At 36.0% G+C, this 25077-nt stretch overlaps 1 protein-coding gene across 1 annotated transcript in view; it reads right to left on the reverse strand.

Moving 5' to 3' along the window:
* Positions 1 to 24106, reverse strand: part of UBN2 (ubinuclein 2) — a 98773-nt gene extending 74667 nt beyond the window's left edge. The window contains exons 1-3 of the mRNA XM_037836060.1: positions 23327 to 24106; positions 18584 to 18676; positions 5449 to 5550 (exon numbers count right to left, since the gene is read on the reverse strand). Of these exons, the coding sequence (XP_037691988.1) occupies positions 5449 to 5550; positions 18584 to 18676; positions 23327 to 23797 (666 nt within the window). The 5' untranslated portion in view covers positions 23798 to 24106. The remainder of the gene's footprint in view (positions 1 to 5448; positions 5551 to 18583; positions 18677 to 23326) is intronic.
* Between the last annotated feature and the right edge of the window lie 971 nt (positions 24107 to 25077).

Raw genomic sequence — 25077 nt, forward strand, 5'->3', positions numbered from 1 at the left:
TATCTCACCTGATAAAGATGGACAAAAAGCAAACATTAAATGGGAAGACCAGTCTTAGTCATATAAAGGTCTTCATAACTGGAAGACCTTATCTAGTGTTATCAAATTACCTGATACCTGAAGTCCACAGAACTTTACTTCTGGAGTTCTTCACATTATATAATCAGTCTTTAAGTAAGATTTTTAAGGATGATTCTTTATCATAGGCAAGGAATAGGCATAGCCTCTTAGTTTTTGTAAGAATATTGAGGATAAAAACAAAAGTTGTAATTTTAACCATATGAAGAATGGAAAAAGAATCATATTGAATAAAAAAGAAATGAACAATACTACTTCCTTAGTGCTCCACTCTCACTACCATAAAGATTTACAGATAAGATCCATAAGAGAATAATGTAAGTAAAGAATTAAAAGTGAAAAGACTTTGTAGTAATTTTTTGAAAATGTTTAATTGTGTTAACATAAATGCACTGTACTTTTTGTTTATATATATAACTGTATAATGCATTATCATGTTCAATGTTTCTTTATATGAATTATTTCAGTTAGTTCTCATGATACCCTTGGTGAGGCAAGGAAGATAAATACCATTCCAATCATATAAGTGAAAACCAGGGTCAGAGAGGTTAAGTATCTTGCCAAAACAACATTTTTAGTTTACGGCAGAGTCACTGGCTGACTCCCAGACTGTCTACTAAACGAAGTACCTTCTTCGTTTGGGAAGCATACTTACCACCAGATTATAGGTAAACTGTGATTACTCAAAGTCTGTTTTCTCATATACTATTCTGCTGAACTTTCCCTATTGGAACATTCCTCAAAAGAATAAACTCTTTATGAATATCTAATTTATCCATTTACATAAAATGTGTTAAGAGGCAATGGAGTATTGCATTTAAAAATCAAAAGGCCTGGCTCTATCTCTTTAAGCCCACTTGGCAGGTAAACCCACTGCCCTACCCCCTAGATGGGACATGACTCCCAGGAGTATAAATCTCCCTGTCAAAGTGGAACATGACTCCTGGGGATGAGCCTGGATGTGGCATTGTGGAATTGAGAAAATCTTCTCAACCAAAAGAAGGAAGCAAAATGAAACAAAATAAAGTTTCAGTGGCTGAGAGATTTCAAACGGAGTGGAGAGGTCACTTCTGGAAGATATTCCTATGCGCTATATAGATATCCTTTTTCAGTCTTTAGCATATTAGAATAGCCAGAAGTAAATATTACCTGAAACTGTTGAACAGCAACCCAGTTACCCTGATTCTTGAAGATGAATGTATAACTAGGTAGCTTACACAGTGTGACTTTGTGATCGCGAAAACCTTGTGGGTCACACTCTCTTTATCCAATGTATACACACATAAGTAGAAAAATGGGGACAAAAATTAAATGAAAAATAGGGTGGGGTGGGGGGATGGAATGTTTTGGGTGTTCTTTTATACTCTTATTCTTATTTTTATTGTTTTTTTGGAGTAATGAAAATGTTTAGAAATTGATTATGGTGATGAATGCACATTTAAATGATGGTACTGTGAACAACTGATCATAGAAAGTGGATGATAGTATGATATGTGAATATATCTTCATTTAAAAAAAAAAAATCAAAAGGCCTGGATTAGAGCCTATGAAATAATCAGCTATTGTAATTCAGGGCAAATCCTTATCCTCAATTTTGGGAAATTGTAAAACGGGACAATATGACCTACTTCATAAGATTCTAGTGAAATTTAAAAGAGACAATCTAAATAAAAGTATAACTAGTCCCTGGTATTAGTATTTATTACTAATAACATTTTCTTTCAGTCCTTTTAAAGTTTGGCAGCATAAATGTGAAACTAAAAATAATCTTCAAAAGCATTCATTGTAAAGAATTTGTAGTCATAAATAGCACATGATTCTGAAAATTAATTAGAACCATATTATTTTCATAATTCAAGCAACGAAAAGAACAGAGAATCTTGTTGCTGGATTATAATTGTTTTATACGTCTGAACTATTTCACAAAAAGAACCAAAGAACATGTTAAGGGCAATGATATTAAATTATTTTGCAAGTCAATAAACAACCTACATTTCGTACAATTTCCTCTTATAAAACAGAAACCTATCTTTTCCTAAAAATATCAGAAACTAATTATATAACCCAATCACTCATACCTACACAAAGTTTTCAACTTTTCTTCACCACAACTCACAATGGAAAACACATTACACATCAAAACCCAGCATGTGCACAAGGCCATACACACTCACACACAAAATTACATAATCTCACTACCAATGATGAACTATGATAGTTTCATAATTTCATTTTCTTTAAAAATGCTTGTCACACCTTCTAAATTGATATATGTTCCAGTATTGATTGTAACAGTCACTTTGAAAAATACTTTATTCAAATATTCTCAATGCTACAAAATAAGATTTTGAAAATACTACTTATGTAAGCCTGAATACATGCAATGCCTACTTATATATAGCTGAGTTCCCCTTTGGTTTTTTAGAATTCTAGAATCTACTTTCTACACAATGTTAACACTAACACTAATGCTTTATAACTTCTTTATGCATTTCAAAGCATGTTTACATCCATTATCTTATTCAGATAAGGTATTCTGGAGCCTTAGGACAATTCTGTATGGCAAGCAGGTCACAGCAGAATAAAACTGGGTAATGCTATAAACTTACTCCAGGTCTCATTGTGGATTAGAAACTGAGCTAGGACTAGGATCTAGGTCTTCTGACATGAATTCCAACTTGAGTTCCAAATTAAGGTCAGGACTACTGAAAACATCCTATCCCCTAACCTATTAGTTATCAACCATTTTGGTGACAGGATGGCCTCTCTACTCCAAAGGACATTGTCAACATTTTACTTCTACAGATCAGGTTGCCTGGTATTACGGTAAACCAGTTTATATCAGGACACCAGAAATAATTTAGGAATATGAAAAGGTTTCCAGTATATCTCATGTTGGAAGTCCTTCCTATTACTCTCCTACTACTATATGCTTTGCTGTCTTTACAACCAAGCACTGTAGCAACAGGAAAAAGACATACTGATCTGTGGGTTGTACCACAGTCACTTTAGCGTCACTTTCTGTATATTTTGAGTAATCACTGCAAACTGCAGAGGATATTGTAATCCCAGGGTTTAGATTACTCTAGTAAACTGAGAAGAATGGAAGAACATACACTCACTGTTGGGAATTAAATCATGTACACCATAAAAGATACATTCAAGTCTTAATTTGCATTCCTGCGGGTATGAATTCATTTGTAAATAGGAACTCTGAAGATGTTATTGTTAGTTAAATTGTGGCCAAACTGAAGGGCACAGGCCTTAATCCAATATAACTGAAGCCCTTACAAGCAAAGGAAATTGGACATGGAAGTAGAAGTCAGAAGACAGAGGAAATCAGAGGATCAGACACAAGGAGAGAGAGATTGTCATATGATGGAGGATTTGTCAGAACACTACAGATGCTGGGAGAATGCAAAAGCCCTGTCACTACTTTGAAGTTGGACTTCTAGCCTCCAAAACCGTGAGGAAATAAATTCCTGTGGTTTATGCCAACCAATTTTGTGGTATTTATTATAACAGCCCTGGCAAACTAAAAATCTCATCTACCCAAAAACATGACATGCCCTCATTCACTTCTCATGTGATCAATGGACTGCTACAGTCCGTAAACGCTCTCCTAAATTTTATAAGAGAAAGAGTATTCCATGAAAAAAAGGTGTAAGCTTGATCAAAACAGATTGGTGACAAAGGCTGGCATTCCATATACCACACTGTAGTAAGGCATGGCAGCAATAGAAAAGTAAATACATTTTAAAGATGTCTGCTAGATTAACTTTAACCCAGTACTAAAATTCAAGACTGTGTGGTTCTCATCTGGAATACACCTGCCCAAGCTTACAAATATAAATAAAAATTCAAGATGTAAATAATCTTTAACCAATAAATTCCACTGCTAGAAATTTATCTTGCATATATATTTGCATTCTATAAATATCCTGCATATTTACTGAAGTAGGCAAAAGTAAATGTACACAGATGCTCAATTATTTGTAAGCACGTAAAACTGAAAACACTTTAAATGTACATCAATAAGGGACTGGTTATTGATCTATAACCAGTATATACAAAGAGAGAGAATATATATATAAAATATATATTCCCTAACAGCTATTAAAAGGAATTTATATATATACTAATATGAAAATATCATTAAAACACATTGTTAGGGAATATATACATATACACACTCTCTAACAGCTATTAAAAGGAATTTATCTATATGCTAATATGGAAATATCATTAAAACTATGCAAAAGCAAGTTTCAAAACTATCATATATACTATGATCTCATTTGTGTTAATTTTTTTAAAGGATATATAGGTATGTATGCTTATACATGGAAATTTCTGGATGATGAGGCAAGAAGCTTAATAGTATTTACTTTTTGGTTGTGGAAACTTGGAGTACTTTTACTTTCTATTTCATATCCTTTTTATACTTTATTGTTGTTTTACCATAACCACTAATTGATTTTATAATTAAAGAAACAAAAAAGAAAACAAAACCTCTTGTTTATGTCTTATCTCCAGAAATTCTAACCCAATAAGTCAGGATTAAGACAAGTGATTCAACATTTTTCACCCCTGATTTAGAACCATTAGTCTAATGGAAGGTTTTCTTTTGCATTTGGCGACAACTTCCTCTTTTCTTTTTCTTTTTAGCCAAAACTAATTTTTGTTATCAGTTTGGGCAAGGGGCAGAGATGATGGAATCAATGTTAATTATACATGTCTGAAAACGAGCAACTATTAAAGAAACTTTAGTGACTGTTTCAAGAATCCTGGAATTGAACAAAGCATACTAAAAATAATGGTCTAGTACAGGGATTGGCAAACTATCGTGTGTGGGCCAAATCCAGCCTGCCATTCGTTCCTGAACAGCCTGCGAGCTAAGAATGGTTTTTACATTTTTAAACGGTTGGGGAAAAAATCAAAAGACCAAAATTTCACAACATGTGAAAACTATATGAAATTTAAATTTCAGTGTCCATACATACAGTTTAATTGGAACACAGTTAACTCATTTGTTTAGGGAATGTCTATGGCTGCTTTCAAACTTTAACAGCAGAGTTGAGTAGCTGTGACAGTAACTATATGGACTACAAAGTCTGGCCCTTTACAGAACAAGCTGGCCAAATCCTGGTCTGGTATAATAGCATAAGAATGACTCATCATGGACTAACCAAACATTAAAAAATTTTAAATATGCAGTATTCTTTTTTTTAAAAAAAAAAGAGTCCAAAGTCTTTAAGCACTGAAAATGGATTTAAAAAGCAAAGCAAAAACTGAACTACAGTTACTTTACCCTTGACATCTACTATCCCCAACAAAGTAAGAATTTGCTGCTATATTAAAAATACTTACAGCCTCTGAGTTATCAATAAATGGATCTGTCTCATCATAGCCAAAGCCAATGTCAATTAAATCTTGCAGGCGATCCTTCCGATGTTTACGGGGTTTCCCACCCTGCAAAGAACAGATATGTTAGACTGATTCAGTACTTGTGCTACTTTCCATCAAGTTAAATACCTGTTAGAAGAATTCCAAATTTTTGTTGATAAACCTCCCCTTCAGGAAGTTAATTTCCCCCACACCTTGTATATAATTTGCACTTAATGCTTTGCTTCCAAAGAGTTGAGCATGAAAAGAGAAAGTGGGGGACAAAGTAACTTTATAGTGGAAAATGTGACCAACCTCAGCCAGATGACTGATGTCAACATCAACAGTGATAAGTCATGTTGACGGCACATGCACTTGATATGATGTGATTAAATGGCACTTTACTTGTGTGGTCTTCCTACCCAAAACCCATAAATCCCAATCCAACCATAAGAAAAACATCATATATTCCCAAATTCTGGAACATTCTACAAAATAATCAAAACTGTCTCAAAACTGTCAAGATGATCAAGAACAAGAAAAATCTGAAAAGCTGTCACATTCTAGATGAGCCTAATGAGCCATAATGTCCAAATATAATAACGTAGATTTAGAAATCAAAAAGATCATTAGGGGGAACCTAGTAAAATTCACATAATGTGTGGAGTTCAGTTAATAAGAATGTAGATCTTTAATTATAATAAATGTACTAAACAAATGTAACCATATGGGATATTGCAAATATATGTTAACAAAAAGAGAAAGTGAGTGAGGGCTATATGGAAAACTGTATCATCTCTGAGACTTATCCGTAAAATTAAAACTATTCTTAAAAAATTTTTTTTAAATGTCATAGAACTATCCACAGAGACCTACAAAAAATGAGAGATGAATACATACAAAAACTAGTGAAATCTGAATAAGGTCTGTAATCTAGTTAATTGCATTGTGTCAATGTCTATTTCCTATTTTTGGTAATGGTAGTTACGTAATGGTAAGTTACCATTGGGAGAAGCAGGATGATGGGTACAAGGGACTTCTCTGGATTATATTTGCAACTTCTTGTAAGTCTATAATTCTTTTTAAATAAAAAGTTTTTAAAATGTAAAAACAAAAACAAAAGCAAATCTGTTAGTGTAGACTCCATTAGTCAGGTCTTGCTTTCCAGAGCCTTTCAACTCTGAATAATTACAAGTGTAAAGAACTCACTGTACTCAGGTTTAAAATGTTACATGTATTCTGAAGGCAATGCATAAATTTGTTCTAAGTAGTTTAAATGAACAGGAAGCCTAATACTGTGACATTACAAAATAAAAGAATGTTAGCTCAGTCTCCTCAACGCATCTTAGATACTAAAATTTATTCATTTAAATTCAACTATACTTTCTGAGCATCTTTTTTAACAACTGCATATATATATATATATATATACATATATGTGTGTGGGAATAGGGAGATGGGGACAATACTCAGAAAGAGGAGAGAGGAAAGAAAACAATTAGTTCTAAAAATTTTGTCTACCAACCTGCCACCACTGAGCCAGAGTAATCCCTGCATAGAGCATGAAACACAAGATATGAATCTGCTATTACCTCATTTGGTTGCAGTTCTCACAGTGCAAACCTCACAATGCAAAATGTGATTGAATTCTAATGATTAAAGATGAAAATGTTTTGTGCAACATGGCCTGTAAATGGATGCAAATTACCCTGTCTCATTTTAATCTGTTCCACTGCTAGAGGAAAAAAATGGCAATGCTGGACTTACTGAGAGACGCCATCCCTTTGTAAGCAATTTACAAAGATAACTTCGACTAAATGCTATGTTTATCTTATATACTGATGTTAAAAACCTAACCCCCACAAAAGCTGTATGCTTTTCAGTGGACAAAACACTATCACTATACCACCACCACTAACAGCGGCATTATAGCCTGAAATAAAGTAGCAGCTCCCATATTTCTGGATTTTACAAGTTAGGTAAATTTCAAAACCAACGGTGGCAACCCTTTTAGTTTGCTAAGTAAAGCACTGAGGGCTTAATTTGAGAACAAGGACACTCCTTAAGAAATAGTAGTTGGCAACCTTAACAATATGCATTCATACATACACACATATGTGTATAATAGATATATACACATATTGAACGCAACACACATACTAATATGTTCTTATTTTTCTCATTTTGCCTGGTCTGCAAACTGGGACCTTTATACCAGGCTATAAAATTGCAGTAAGAATCAGAGGTCAGGAGAGGGAAAGAAATATTTCTAGAATAGGAGTTATTCCATTGAGAAAAAGATGCACACAAGCAGTAAGTACATGAGGGGTGGTTTCACCCTATAAAAAAGAGAGAAATCCAAGAAGTTTATAAAAACCCACAGACAAAAACTAATAGCCACACCTTGTGCTTTGTACTAGGTAATCAATGATAAATATAGACACAGTTGCTGCCTTCATGGATTTTATAGTATGGTGGTGTGCTGATTTGAATCTGTTACGTACTTCAGGAAAGCCATTTTCTTTTAATCCAATCTTGTGGGGGCAGACCTATTGTGGGTGAGACCTTTTGATTAGGTTGCTTCCATGGAGATGTGACCCTGCCCATTCAAGGTGCCTCTTAAGCCCCTTGCTGGAGTCCTCTATGGGAGAATAAAAGGCAGAGATATTTTGAAGGGTGCTCAGAGCCAAGAGAAGCTAAGTTGTGTGATCCAGAATTTACCCCTGGGAGAAGCTAAGAGAGAAGCTAAGACAGAAGTCCACAGACATTTTGGAGAAAGCCACAGAAACCAGAAGCTAAACCCAGGAGAGGACCAGCAGATTCTGTCTAGGTGCCTTCCCATGTGACAGAGGAACCCCAGATGCCATCAGCCTTTCTTCAGAGAAGGTATTGTCTCATTGATGCCTTAATTAGGATATTTTCATGGTCTTGGAACTGTAAATTTGTGAACTAATAAACCTCCATTGTAAAAGCCAATCCATTTCTAATATATTGCATTTTGGCAGCTTTAGCAAACAAAAACAGATGGAAAGGAGAAAGATTAAAAAAATAATTACAATGATAAAATGGTAAAGGGAAAAATACAGGTTGTACTGAGAGCTTTCAACAGAGGACCTTATCAAGGTTTCCCTAAAACATTCAAACCAAAACAAGGATAAATGGAGTTAAGTACTTTTGCAAAGCAATGAAGGGATTAGAATAGGAAAGTAACCTAAAAGACTAGTGTTTAACAAAATCACTCTGGCTTTTATATGGAGAATGAACACAGTTGGGGAGGAAATCATTTAGAAAGATAATGCAGAGACTTGCAAGAAAGTCACAATTACTGGGGACATAAAAGACATATTTAAGTATCTAGGATGAAGATGATAGCTACTATTCATTAAGTGCTAACTCTGTTTTAGATACTATTCTAAGTACAACATCTAGTATTTCACATTTGATGAATGGGAAAAACTGAAGCTTAGATAAGACAAGTAACTTGTCTAAGATCACACAGTCAAAAAGTTGTAATGCTAATCTTCAAACCCATGACATCTGATTGTAAAGGGCCCTTCTAAAAGTGCTGTAAAAGACATTATAGTATCTACAGGGTCATTTTTGGTTAAAGACCTCTTAAGCTAAATATACCAAAACTGAAATCAGTGTCCCCACTGTTCGCCAAACTAGCTTCTCCCATTTGATATTCCCATTTTGTTCATCCTTACCACCTTTCTGCCTAAAACTTCATTACTGGTTAAAATTTTAAGAAGTGATGATACCAAATATTCACAAGGCTATGGAGTAATTGGAACTTTTATACATCACTGGTGGGAATGAAAAACAACAGACAATTTGGAAAATAGTTTGGCACTCTTTATAAAGTTAAACACACACTTATAATATGACCTAACAATCCTACTCATATTTACCCAAGCAAAATGAAAACAAAAGTTTACACAAATACTTGTACTCAAATATTCAGAGCAGCTTCATTCATAATAGCTAAAAACTGTCAATAACCCAAATGCCCATCACCTGGTGAATATGGATAAGCAAATGTGGTACATCCAACATGGATGAATTTCAAAAGCACTATGCTAAGTAAAAGAAGCCACACATAAAGACTGTAAGATTCCATTTATAGGAAATTCCAGAAAAGACAAATAACTGTAGTGACAGGAAGCAGATCAGCATTTAACAGGGGCCAGGGCTAGGGGGAGAGGATTATCTGCAGAGGGGTGCAAAGCAAACTTTTTGGGTTGATGGAAATGTTCTATATTATGATTGAGGTGGCAGTTATACAACTGTATGCTTCTGTCAAAATTCTTCAAACAGTATACTTAAAATGGATGAACCATATTTACATATCTCAATAATACTGATTTAAAAAAAAAAAACCTCATTATAATTTCTACTTCAACTCTCTCCCCTCAAACCTTTGTTCATATAAGTGCTTATATCTATTGCCTCCTTTCCATGTTAATGCCACTGTTCTAATGGGGCCCCTTGTTTTTCACCTAAATGCAATGAATGCCTTAATTAGTCTCTCCTCCCCTCAAATTTATCCTGCATAATACCACCTAATTAATGTTTCTGTTATATATCTATTATATTTCTATTATATGATGTCATATCATTCCCCTGTTCAAAATGCTTCAGAAGCATCCCACTTACTATGAGGAAAACCAAAACTCTTTAATAGGGCATTAATAAATGCCTTTGATAAGTTGACTCAAACTACCTTTCCAACATTTCTCTTATAATTTTCTAAGTTGAGCACTTTGATCGATTCAAACTATCAATCTACTCTTCCCAAAACATGCTTGTTTATCTTTCCTTATCCTTTCCAATTATTTGGAATAGTCTCTTCTCTCTGAATCCTACCCTTGACAGCTCAGCCCAGGTTTTAAACCTTTTCTCTGTGAAATTTTCTAATTAAAATCACAGTGATCTTTTTCTATTCTTCTAATATATTTTTTTACCTAAGCACAACCAGCTGCCTACAAGATTTACCTAGGAAAAATTTAAAAAGCAAATAGGTTCTGTTGTAATGGATAACGCAATGGTTAATTTCATGTGTCAATTTGGCTAGGTTATGGTGTCCAGTTTGGTCAAGCAAGCACCAGCCTATGTAAGCATATTTCATAGATGGATTTATATCTATATCGACTGCATCTATAGCTGATTAGATCTACAATCTACAAAGACGACTGCCTTCAGCCATGAGCGGAGTCTCCTCATCCGATCAGCTGGAGGCCTTAAAGAGAGAACTAAGTATTGCAGCTGAATTTAGCAGATTAGCAGATTAAGCAGAATTAAGGATTTCTTTTATTCAGAAAAAGAAGGACTTCTATCTCTACTTCAGCTGGATAGCTTCTCCCAGGGAATACACTGTTACCTTCACTGAGTTTCCAACTTGTGGCGTGCCCTATGGAATTTGGACTTGCCAATCCCTACTGGCACGAGTCGATTTCTATAATAAATCTCAGTTCTGTTTCTCTGGATAACCCTAATACAGGTACCATCAGACATATACAGAAGTGCAAATAATTTATGGGTAACTAGAGACAATTAGGAATATCTAATCAAAGTGACCAGCTTGTTTCCACAGGAAACTATGATTGTTAATACTTGCAGTAAAATGGTTAGTGCTGGTTAAATAAGTAAATGTGAATCTTATCAATCATAATAAACAAAATGGCTTAAGTTTTACTTGATTATAATAGTATTTATCTGACCAAATGCCTTCCAAAAGAGGATCTTAAAAGTATAGAATCTTCAGAAAGCATCGTAACAATTACAGCATTACGACAATGAAAAAGGCATAAATTATGTAAACTATGACACATCCATTCAATGGAAACAGCCGTTTTAAAACAATGTGGTAGAATAATATTTATTAATATACAAAGCAAAAAAAGCAATTTACCAAATGCTATGTATAATTCAGGCTATTCACAGAAAAGGTAAGCTCATTAAACATTTGAAAAGGTGCTCAACCTAACTGGTAATCAAGGAGACAACATTAAAATCACAAGATACAGCTTTTTCAACTATTAAACACACAGTATGATCTCATTTATGAAAAATACAATAAAGCAATACATGTTTACAGACATATATAAAAGCTGGAAGAATATATAAGCAGATAACTGTGGTTATTACCATGGAGGAAGGAATATAATTTAAAGAGGTGGTGATGGAGACTTTGGTTTAATATGTATTATTTGGAAATAATTTTAATAAAAGAAATGTATTCACATATTACTCAGATGATTAAAAATTTGAAAAATAAGTCCAAAAGAGAACGTACAGAAGTATACATGTATTTTAAAAAGCCCTGAAAAGATATACATCAAATTATTAACAGTGGTTATATCTGGCAGCGGGCTTACAGATGTCTAGATGATTTTTTTCTTTTGGCTAATCTGTATTTACACATTATTTTACAGTGAACAAAACAAACAAAAGTAACTTTTTACATATACAAAGATGATAAAACTCAGTGATTGTCTCTCAACAGGGAACAGTGTAGCTGGCAGTCAAGCATAGGAGGGAGATTTACTTTTCATATATTACCCATTCAAGAAATTTTACTTTCTTAGTTCTGATCCACCAAATGTTAAATACCTGTCAGATTTTTCAACTCCTTTTTATAAGGTTCTGCTTTCCAGGCCCACTGTGGGGAAACACATCCATACCTGAGTAGCTATTTCTCAAATCCCTCTCCAATAGTCAGGCTTTTGTTCTACCTATTAACAGCTTTCTGCAAAGCACTTGCTGTAAGGCACATCCCAGTTCCCTTCTTCCTCCCTGAGGCCAACAGGGTAGTTTTCTGGCCTCAGTTTACTGTTCCTTACCCTTTGACCTTACTGGGAAAACATCTACCCTTAGCCTGCCTTCTGTCTTATTTTCCCCTTGCCATTCTCCAACCCCAATTTTCTAGTTCCCTAATTATGCTGAGATGCAATGAGGTGCAAACTGAATAAACTGGAACCAAATTTTCAGCAGCTGACAAAAAGTCACTTATAAATTAATCCATAACTATTAAAATTTCACCTAAAGGAATTCAAGATTGGCAAAGGATTATATCACAGTGTCTTCCCTACGGGGCCTATTTTGAACTGCTTGGTTTTTCAACATCCTTAGCAAGAATACTCCAAGCAGTACAAAGTCTAACGTGACAGACTCTCTGGGTCTTTGCAGTTGCTTATACTACAGTTTACATATTCAATATATCTTATAAAAATTCAAAATTTATTTTCCAACCAAAAAAAAAACTTTTAATTTTGTTACATCTAAAACGAAGAAATTCCTTGAAATCTATTCCTCAAAGTACTAGCTCACTATAACTCAGAATAATATTACTTACTGAGTCATTAGTATCTGCTTAACCTGATAATCACTGTTTTAAGCCAATGCAGTCTAGTTACACTGTAACACCGAACTAGAAAACAAGATGTTCTTACTACAGGATCCCCTATTGTCTCCACATAACAGTAAACCTAACCAATAACCAACATTCATTGATCACCTACAGTAGACAGAGCATGATACTAATTGTTAAGACTTCAGTCTTATAGACTAAAAAATCCCTTGCCTCAAAGCTTCCTTATTTGTCCCAGCCCTGTCCCAGCCTTATCTTTCTCTATCTCTGCTGATTTCCCCAAACTACTAATAGAAGAATAGTTTTAAGTCAGTGGAAAGTCAGCCAAGAGCTGACTTCATAGCACAGAAACAGCAGACACAGATTTTTATAATCACCACTTACAGATCTAGGACCTTCCTCCCAAATACCCTAAAATTGCTTACTCTCAATTGTTCCTAAAGGACTTAAAGGGAGGCTGAAGGGAGAATTTATTTAGCTCAGAGAGGTCAAGGAATTAAAAGGGCATGTCATGGCAAGTGATTACAATTGATAATGGTAATAAAGGAAACTACTACTTATACTGGAATTCTTCCTTGCCCTTTATGTAAACCACCCCCTCCCCCACACCTTGGTTTGTTTTTAAAAGGTTACTTTATGTTTCTACTGCATATGTAGTTGTATTATTACTACCGGTTTAAAGAACCTTAAATACACCAGTATTTATGCTTTGTAACTAGAATTTATTTTGTGGTGGTATTAATAAGTTTACCCAAACAAACTCCTTTACGCAAAGCCCAATTGACTTGATCCTCAAACACCAAACCTAATATAATGTCAAAACAAAAAGAAGAAAACTAGCCAAGAAAGTCCACAAGTAAGCTCTAATCTCTCAGCAAATGTGGATGAACAATTAATAATAGGAGTAACAGATACAGATTTAAAAACTCTCAGAAAGAGTGTATAAATGCTCTCCTATCAGCCACTTTGTATATTGGTCTCGTATTTGAGAACACTTTTTTAAAACAACCCATAATTATTTTAAGTACAAAAACATATTTTCTATTAAATTGAGTAGTATTAACTATGAAGAAATCTCCCAGTGGAAATCATAGTTTCTTAAAGATCTTGCAATTCTTTAAAACATATTCTTTAAATCAAAAATCAGTTTTAAAAGTAACATCAAAAGAATATCAAGACATTTTATAAATATACTTTGTTTCTGAGTAAAACACCATTACTCCATTTGATGGACTTCATTTTGTAAAACTGCTAAGAATTATTTTTACCATCAAATCTATCCTTATCCTCCATTTAAAAATAAGCAAGAAGCTACTGGATCTCTGAAACTGCAAAGTCATATAGAATTAACCATCGAAGGTAGTATTCAAAGTCTGTACAGTAAACAGATTTTATAGTCATAATGTGATTTCATAAATGCTGGTAAGTGCATGGCAGGATACATGTCTTCCATTTCTGAAAATCATTCAGATTCAAACAGCCTTAACTGAGCCCCTGCTAGGCACCAGATACTGCTGGTGCTAGGCACTTTCATTTAGGTTATTGAATTTATATCCAGTTTTAGGAGAGTATCTTTCAAGATGGGTAGGGTAACAGGGTGAGGAAAATCACAAATCTTCCAGTCATCACAGGTTATCCTTTATCCTAGAAGGCTATGAGAACAAGTCTATATCCATCAAAATGAACCACATTCCCCACTCTAGAGTATAACATGGCCTCAGAAAAAGCATACACAACCTAGAAACCATTTGGAAACTGAGTTGGAAATGAGATATTTAGCTTAAACATTTGGAATCTTGAAATTGGGAATGTGGAAAAGAACAATGGCCTCTTCAAACTATAGCCTGCTTTCTTCCTACAGTAACCAACAAGACTAATGCAGAGTCTACAGAGTAATAAAAATTACCTATTTAATAAAATTTATTTACAAGTTAAGCATACTTCAGGTAAAAATAAACACTTAATAGACGTATGCCCTTTTATCAAAAAACAAAACACACACATTTAGCAATTGATACTGGATATGCACTGTCACATAGAGCACACAGAGTAGCACAACAGGAAATAGGATTCAGGCATACCTTGTTTCATTATGCTTTGCTTTACCAAGCTTAGCACATACTGCATTTTTTACAAATTGAAGGTCTGTAGCAACCCTGCTTTGAGCAAGACTATCAGTGCCAATTTTCCAAACAGCATGCGCCCACTTTGTGCCTCTGTGTCACATTTTAATTAAGGTATGTACCTTGGTTTTTTAGACATAATGCTGTTAAATGCACTGGAAAACCAAAAAATTCATTTGACTTGCTTTATTATGACATTGACTTTACTGCAGAAGTCTGGAACTAAACCCGCAGTATCTTTGAGGTATGCCTGTAAATGCAGTAAAAATAGGACAGAATAGAGAAAACAAACCCATAAATAAATAAGGGTGCTCCTTTTACTATTTTATACTCTAGAATTTCTGATATCACCACTTTTCAACTACCCGAACTGTAGCTGAAATGTGGTGAAAGGACACATCCTACACTCCATGCTTATCCTTCTTCACTCCCTCAAGTGGCTAGCATACTCCATTTCATGCAACTCCTCTCCAGCACAGGCAATAGCTGTACATACTGCAAGACCACAAAAGCCCATAAACTCTCCTCTCAGGACTTCCAAGAAACCACAGGATTCATCATTAACATCACCCACAGACCCAGCCACATCTCAATGTATCTTATTTCTTCCTATACCTGGAAACCCCAAATGAATTTAACTCACTCATTTATCTGAAACTTCCTACAAATACACTCCCCTCCACAATGGAAATGGAATATCCTCCCACATGCACCACCACCAACTCTGCTTGCAGAAGAGAAAGGATAAAATTTAAAAGTAGATGGATTTTTGAGTTAAATATATTGGGGGGAGGGGGGGAACAAGGGAAACAAGTCCCAAACTAGGGCTCAAGAGCTGAATTTGACCCACGGATGTATTTGGTTTGGTTCACTTGGAATTGCTTAAGTAGAAGTCAACATTTAAAAATAAGAGATGCCAGAGGAAAATCCAGATTTTTGCCTTCTTTTGAGAAATGGAAAGATCCAACAACCCTAAGCCCAAGTTCTTGCAAAGTAATAACAGACTGGAGTTGCGCATGGCAGCTGCCCCCTTCAGATGGTGCAAGTGCTATCACCAGTTTGGGACATTCCCCCACACTTCTCATTCTCCATGAGGAGACTGTGGACATCTGAATTCGTTCCACCTGAACTACAGGATACCAAAAACGATCTTCATTTGTTAAGAGTAGTCTTGTGTGAGAGGCTCAAGTTGGATGAGGTATCCTCTCCAAGGTCACTTTTGGCCTATGATTTTCTTAAAAGACTTCAAATAATTTGTTGTGGTCTTTAAAAAAACCACTTAATTAAGAAAAATCTGAAAAAGTGATTCACGGATCAAAGAAAAAGGCCATTTGGAAAAGAATACCTGAGCGAAAGGATCAAAACCAGTGGGGTAGAGTGAGTTAACAGAGGTTAAAAACCCCACAAGATATTTATGTTAAAATGTATCCACAATGGTTGCAGAATAAGAAAAGACACAGTATCACACATTTATATAGTACCTTACATATTTCAAACACCACAATCTATTTTTCATCTCATGTTGACAAAAACCCTGTGCTGTGAAGTTGGGTGGACAAATATTATTTTCCTCTGACAGATACCAAAGCATAAAAAAACCAAGAGCCTTAAATAAGGTCACAGAGCTAGTTAATATGGCAAAAATGAGATCAACATTTAGTTGTCCTAACTCATAATGTAGTGCTCCATCCACTATAATTCATTGCCTCTACTCCTTCTCATCTACCACTATCCTACAAAGGGTAGAAAACTATTCCAGGGATTACAGAGAAATGTGGTTCCACAGGGTACTGGAAATAACCATTCAATGACTGTGCACTAGAGTCTCAAAAAATTCCTTCCAATTCCAAGAGTGCAACTAACATGACACTTCTATTCACTTTCAAACCTCCAAAGGAGAATCACTCATTTCTATAGGCACTGTTTGGCATTGTATTTGTGTGCCATATAAATGTCTTGTTTTCCCAACTATCTTTCAAGTTTATCCAGGAGAAGACAAGTGCCATACCCCTTTGTATGTTCATAATAACAAGGACATATAGATTATAAAATGAATGAAATAAAAGTATGAAGAAGAAAACGTAGCTAGGGACGTAAGTTTTGTTTTTGTTTTCTAAGTTTCAAAGAATTAACCAACTGAAGTGAGTCAACAATTTGCAAGATTCCACATTCAATATTTAAAAGATTTCATTTTACTTAATATAAATATATAGTATGTTTATTATTCATAGGTATAATACTCATGTCATGTTTTTAGGTTTACGCACATAAAACCTTCATGATACAGGACATTTTAAATCTCCATTTAGAATGGAAATAAGAAAACGAGTGGCCAAAATAAAACGCTAGAGAAAAATTTACACTTAATTTGGATTACAACAAGAGTAATATTTTATCAATGCTCTATTCTAGTGCCTGGATATATCCATGTTGTTTAGAACTCAATTTTACACGTCAACCAACTTCTTGTGAACACTGGTTTTTCTATGTCAAGTACTTTCCTAGGGCTCCTCAGTAAGATTTAATGCTAACTCTGAGGTGATAACAGAGATTCCCATCTGCAAAAGGCAATTCTAATCCTCCTTAGTTTTGTGACCTGTGGAAAAATAGGAACTCCAACAGTGCAGAAGGGAGTGGAAACTGATAATTTAGCAATGTATACCAAAATTACATATACATGTAGCTGTTGACCTAAAAATTCTACTTCTAGGAATCTGTCCTAGAGATATATTTAAAAATGTACGAAATGCTATGCTACAAAGTTATTTACTACTGTACTATTTATAAGAGCAAATTTTTGGAAACAACCTAAATCATTTGGGGACTTGTTAAATAAATTGTGATATTTCCATATAAAGAACTATCAAGAAGCCTTAAAAAAAGGAATGAGAAAGTCTCTATGCTTTGATATGAAAAATTCTTCATGGTAGGGTAAAGTGCCAAGAGTGCTTAAAGCAATAGGATACACACTGGGTAGGGAGTGGGTCCTCCTATAAGAATTGTCCTACCAGAAAATTTGAAGAAAAATGTTAAGCAATTTAAAAAGGCAATTAAAAATTATTTTGTATTAGAATGAAAACCAATATATTATAGCACAGAATATAAAATGTACATGAATTTTTCAGGTAAATAGAACACTTTCAAAGAAATTTCATGCTGCTTTTGATTGATTCTGATCCCAGAGTGGGATTAAAAACCACTAGCCTAAAGGAATTAAAATAGCATACTCAGTGGGGCCAGGGGAAAGGGTTTGAGCTAGACAGATCTGGATATAAAGCCTAATTTTGGTCACTGTGAGATCTTACTGAACCTTGAGCTCAGCGTTTCAATTTCTTCATCCATAAAATGTAGCAAATAATACTTAGCTTGAGTTTTATTATAAAGATTGAAGCAATATATGCTAAGCAAACAGTCTGGACCATAAAGGAGAACAATAAATGATGGCTACTACTATAACCATCACAAATCTATCAGAATTTTCTTTTGACTGTCTAACCATTCATTTACACTTGATTTGTGAAAATAAGGCTAAGTGAGCAATGGATATTTAATAATCCTTCCCAACCAATCCTAGGAAGAAAATAGGCTGATAGGATAAAATTACCTAAGCGAACACTATTATACTCACATATTTCATTTCAAACTTCTTAGCCAACATCTCCACTTCTTGCCTCTCCTTATGCTCATCATTAAATGGATCTTCTGTATGACTGGGCTTTTTCTGATTCAAAGTGAATAGGAAAAGAAATAGAAGTATTAGTATTACCTCAACCAGAGCTGAATATATTCTTAAATTTAATCAATAATTAAAGTCAATTTTTTGAAACAAGTCTGAAACATTACAAGTAACTAGAAAGAAATGTTGATTCATCGCAAAAAAATTCGGTTTTCATGGACTCTTACACACATTCCACAGATTTTTGATGGCTAAGAACTCAACATTATTTAAATTGTCTCTGCAAAATGATCCTCTGGTCAGCCCATTCAAAATAATAATGTTGGGAAAAAAAAAAAAAGAAAAACAAGGAAATTAAATAAAAATGAAAAACCCACTTATAACTCTAGTTTGTTATCTTCCCTAACAAAGATTAATTGCTTTGGTCAGGGAATGCATCTAAAAGAATTTCTAGATCATTACTTAGAGTCAACTTTTAATCATCTGTCTGAATTGCCACTAGTTTATCAGTAGCTGAGACTCAGTTGTTAACACCCTCTATATCACCTACATCCTGTCAATAGATATCCATCTAGGGAATACACACTACTTTTAAACAAAGCAAGAAACGTGAAATAGCTGCAAAAAAGATTACATTACCATGGCTTCCTTCTAGCAAGGCAGAGAATTAAAGTTCAGTATAATACATGATTCAAAAAACAGACACACATAGAACCAGGATCTCACATTCACCATCTATTTACCAGAACAAAGAGAAATCACATCCTTTACCTGAGTTTACCAGTTTAGCAGACACATTTCATATATATGGTTTTTCAATATACCAAAAAAAAAGCCAAAACAAGGAGTTACTTATTATGGATAGTTGGCTAGAAATTTAAAGAAAAAAAAGAAGGCCAGATATTGTTATTGAAATAGCATCTTCAAGTATTTAAAAATGAAAGTATGTTATAGCTGAAACATAACAGGGTCAGATTTGGCTGACCCTGAAGGGCATGAAAAAAATTCCAGAAGGAATGAAGATTTGTACACAGGGACAGAAAAATATGGATAGAATGAATGTAAGCCAATTTCTTATACCTGGAACATTAGAACAAAAGGATACTCCTTAAAGCTTAAAGGAGCTCATTTTTTAAATTATCTGTTGTAAAAAGTAATAAATATATAGAATCCTTTATTCCAATAAGTATTACTAGTGGAAAATAGAAATATTGTCCAGAAAGAAACAAACTAACAGGAATAGACTGAAAATGAAATGAGGAATACTGGGCATGTCTTTAGGCTAAAGTTAAGGACAGTGAGAAATCATCACTTCTTGCCATTATAAATCGTTCTTTCACATCACTGTGAAGTCCAAATACTAAGTCTTGCTAACTGGTCTGACCCATTTTATAAGTACAAATATAAACACATGGTATATATTTTTAATAAGAATCACCTTACTTGCCATTTTAAAATATTTTATACAGACTTTACAAAGGTATCAAAAAGTAAATCTATTTATTCTTGACAGTTTATGAAAATAAATTTAAGAAAACTGACTCATTTTTCTCTCACAGTCAAGAAAGAACTCCACTCCCCTGCCCACCATCCCCCAAATCTAGACATAACTTCTTTATGTTTTTTCAGGTGAAGAAAAAGATCTTAAATTAGAAAATATTAAAATTATCAATGCAAAATTAATGCAATAATTTTGCCCTCTGATCTTAATTAACATTTTTTAAAGAATGCTTTCATATATCTTACCCAAAATATGCAATATGACCAGCAATGAAATACCACAGAATTCTCAAATAGTACAGTTATACTAACACTACAATCACTTATTTTTCCTTTTACAGTATATGCTCAATTAATCATGTTCAAATATGGGTGTTCTGGTTTATTAAGAGTTAAAAAAGAATTTCTTACGTATCAATCACTGACAAAACTTATTTGTAAAGTGCACTATTACAATTTACCCAAAAATGGTGACCAAATTAATCTTTCAGGACAGGCATGATTGTAATACCTCACTCATCATCTTGAACCTCAATCATCTCTTGTACAGAGACTGACAAAATTAAGGATTTAGCTAAACTTTGTCCTAACAAGGAAAATGGTTCTGTTTTTCATATTTTCTAATACATGTTAAGTTAATTGTGGTTTTCCTTGTTAATAAAAAGAGTACAGAATAATTCTGATTGCCTTTCAGATAATCAGGGTTTGACTGTTCACTTAGTATTTATGAAGGGGCTGATTTAAATACACTCCAATATAGATGGTATTCACAAACAACAAACATTTTCTAATACTCCCACACCTATCAACCTGAGGATCTGAAACTAAAATCTTTTTTCAGTGATAGAAAAAATTTTATAGCCTTTTCTTTCAATTTTAAAGATCTCTTTTTCTCTTTCTACTCTCAGCCTGCTATGTGATACACTGTCCAATTAAAATAACTCAAAATTAAATCTAATTAGAAAATATTACAAATCCCTAAAAATAACTAGACACTCCCAGAGGGGAAGAAAAACCAAATTCAGGAATCACCACTTTCCAGAATAATTCTAATGGTCACACTTTGCTTTTTTGATGGTCTTCCCTCCTAGGATTTCCTTTTATGGAAGCAAGACTACTTTATTTGTAAGGGTATGTTCTACATTTTGCTATGTAAGAAATATATTCATTGGGAGTAATCATAGGAAAATCTGGCAAGTCTTTGTTGCAAAAGCATACTGTATAAACAACTTATTTTCCGTTCAGTGACATATAACAAATGATATGTGGGCTCTCACCAAAATTATCATTTATGACTGAATACACAATGAGAAAACTGGATCAATTATTGGTCCAAATGGACCCTAAATTGATAGCATAAACTGAACACAAAAATTAAACTGAATTTCATTTTTTTTCCTATTACTTGAAAGTACTGATTCTGATATTATCAGGTTAACAAAGCTAGGGCGTCAAAATGAAATTTTCTTCTTTTTTATAATTATAAGATACATATCTATTAATTTATCATGGCACGAATATTACAACAAAGAGAGTCACAAGAAAGATCTTTGTATTTCTACTACCACTCTTCTACTTCATTTCAGCAGGATCATCTAAATTTAAACTACACAAGTTAATTATGAAACATTTTGTTTTACTCAGACTTAGCACTACTACAGAAAATAGTACTAACAAATTATATATAATCACTCCGTGGGTAGGCTCCTCATGTATAAAATGAGGATAATAGTTCTTACCTCACAAGAGTTCTGATTAAACTAGGTAAGCAATGTACAGTGCTTAGAACTGTGTCTAACACATAGTAAGGAGTCAATAAATGTTATTATGTATTATATATTTTTACCCAAATATATTTTTTAACCTATAATTCATGAGGTAGATTAAAACTGAAAATTAAGGGCAAAATGCTATGTGAAAGTGAACAAAATAATCCCTACCCTTAACAATTCACTTAAGAGTGAAAACATTTAGCAATGATTTAACGATAAGACAATACTTGTAAATAATGATCACAAAATTAGTTGGCCATAAAATAGTCAAAATCTAGTGATATTGTCTAATATATTTTTTTTTACTAAGGAGCCATTCATTTCAACACTCAAGACAACTGAGGATGAAAACAAAACAAGTGACTTCTGGAGTCCATTAAACCTATGCTAAACAAAATCTAATAAAGGCCATAATCTCTAAACAACAGAGAAAACTGTTGTCTTTTTACAGTTTCCCTTTCTAACTTCTATAGCTCAACAGCCCACAACAATAAAAATTACAATTATTGACAAACCCCTTTCCTATCACCATTGTTTACCAGTTCCATGGAAGGCATAGCTATATTGTTTCAGTAAGTTTTTAAAAGGTCAAAGCTAACATTTAAAAAAATCGTTCTCCAAAAACTGCAATTGTCAAGTGCAATATCCTCCAACTTGGAGCTATAAACTAATTATTTACAATCAAATAAGAATATGATGATAGGCACCATATAAAACAGATAGGAGAGACACCGTCCAACTCGAAAACAATATGAACAAACGCCACAGAAAGCAAAGCTAAAAAGATTTACCAATAACAACACGGAAGAGAAAAATATTCAGATAACTCACTCCTCCTTCATTCCTAAAGCGGAATTCTCGGTCTCTGAAAGACTACCTTTAAATCCCCTTCAATTGAGAGAAATACCACACAAAAATACACACAAGCACATCTCAGTAGCCACAGCGCCATGCATTAACAAATACTGATGAAGATGAGGATGATACCAAAGGGGTTACACAATCTCTCCGCTTCAGATTTGGGGGCGTGTCCCCCAAGGTTTTCTCTTCCTTTCTATCGAAACGACAGCTGGAGTTCCACAGGAAAACCCAACCACAGAACTTGCAGGACCCCAAGATTTTGGGTGAGGGACAGAAAGACAAGGAGAAAAATCTGAGGCTAGGAACAGAGAAAAACATTGTGTGGAGCGAGTGGGGGGTGGGGTGGGTCAGTGAGCCGGGTGAGAGCCTTGGCAGCACTGGGGAGAGGAGGGAAGCAGCACTAACCGTACCGGCCACTCTCTCTGCCCCCTCCACCCCACCCTCTGGGACGACCAGAGACGCGCAGGTTGGGCGTCCAAAGGCGCAAACCAGCTCGGGGGAGGCGGACGGGTCCTGAGGTTCCCAGGGTCTACGGGGAATGAGAGAGAGGAGTCTTCTGTACCCGTTGTTCTCCGCACAGCAGCAGCTCCGGGTAACTGAACTCCACACAGCTTTCGTCGGTGGGATCCTTGAGCACCAGCTCCAGGCGCACTGTCTCCCTCGGCGGTCTCCGCTGCTGCTCGGCCCGGGAGGCTGAGTCCCGCGGCGGGGGCGGCTGCAAGTGCAGCTGCGGGAGCGGCGGCGGCGGCGGCTCGGGCCGCGGGGGCTCGCGCTGCAGCGACATAGGAGGCTCCACGCGGCTGACCTCGCGCTGGGAGAGCGGCTTCTCCCGAGCCGGGGGCTGCGCGTCCGACCGGGAGGCGGCCTCCCGCGGGGCTGCCTGCTCCGCCCGGGCCGGCTCGCGGTAGGGCTGCGGCTCCAGCCGGGGAGGCTCGCGGGGGTACTCGGGTTCGCGTTCTGCCATCGGGTAGTCGACCTCGCGCCGCCTCACGGGTGACAGGCTAATAAACGCTACTCTGCGCGGCTCCGCCATCCCCACTGTTCTGGCCCTGTGCTTTCGATGGAGCCGGCGCTCGGTTCTACACCGAGTTGTTTGCCTGCCCGTCCTTCCTTTTTCTCTCCGTCGTTTCTCTTCCCTCCACCACGCTCAGCCGTCTCTTCCGACTCCACCGTGTGTGCAGACCGTTCCCCCTTCCCCGCTACTATGTTCTGATCGGCTCTACCGCCATCGCCCGGGTAGCTGCAACCGCCATGTTGGATCCCCCACATAAATAGAAGCAGGCCGCTTAGCGGGCGCATGCGCAGACAAGAGACGCTCGTGTCCACAATCGTGGCTGTTGCTCAGTTTTTCTCTTTTCCTCCCAACAGCCTAGAGTCCAGACAGATTCGCGGAAATGACGTAAGGGCTCTGCTTGTTTCCTTGGAAACGGAGACGCTGTCTGCGCCCTACCTAAAAGGGAGGGGCCTGGGGTTTTCCGAGTAGCTTCCTATTCGCACCCGGAAACCTTAGGCGCTCAGGTGGTTCGCCGAGGGCGAACGTCGGGGATGTGTCTGGGACCGACCTAATCATGGCGCCGGCTTCCGCCAAACAGTTGCCTTCCGTTCTCGGCTGAAAAGAGTTGGGAATAGGGTTATTCAAGGTGGATACGGATGAGGGGTAGAGAGACGCGCGGATCTGCCACTGTACCTGCCCGCCCAGTGTCCCCTCAGCCTGGCTACTACAGCACGACGTATCGAAGAAAGAAAGGAAATAGCTAATTCCAACCAGACTCGACTCAGCTGCTCCCTTCCCAAAAGTACAACGCTGAATCCCAGAGTCCTCCCTTTCCGGACCTCAGCATCCTGCTTCCTAGACCTACTCCTGTTTTTCTCGCCCAGCGATGGCGATTGTGTGTGACACGTTTGTAAGGCCTAAACTGTTGAAGTTAATAGAAAACCTCTTAAGGGAGGTAGATGGTATTTTAGGGGAAATACTCTGAAAGTGGAATGCTAAATGATCCATTTCGGGATGTGAGAAGAGACTTAATTAGGCAAGCCTTGTAGGGCACACCTGTGATAAACTAATTTGCATTAAGATTTAAAAGGATGAGAATTACCGTCCGTTTTTATCCATTCAATAGAAAGTAATTTTGAGGGCTCGCTGTCCTCATCCTGAAGAGAATCCACGCCTTGGGTTAATTACATTAACCGGGTTAATTATGTTCCTACGGATGACTCCTCGATTGAGTCAGCGGACGGCACAGACATTGCAACTAGGTTTCGTTTCTTTGCTCCCGTATTACTTAATTGCACGAAGATGGTGATGGAATTGAT

The sequence above is a fragment of the Choloepus didactylus genome, chromosome 5 (genome assembly GCF_015220235.1).
Source record: "Choloepus didactylus isolate mChoDid1 chromosome 5, mChoDid1.pri, whole genome shotgun sequence".
Classification (NCBI taxonomy): domain Eukaryota; kingdom Metazoa; phylum Chordata; class Mammalia; order Pilosa; family Megalonychidae; genus Choloepus; species Choloepus didactylus.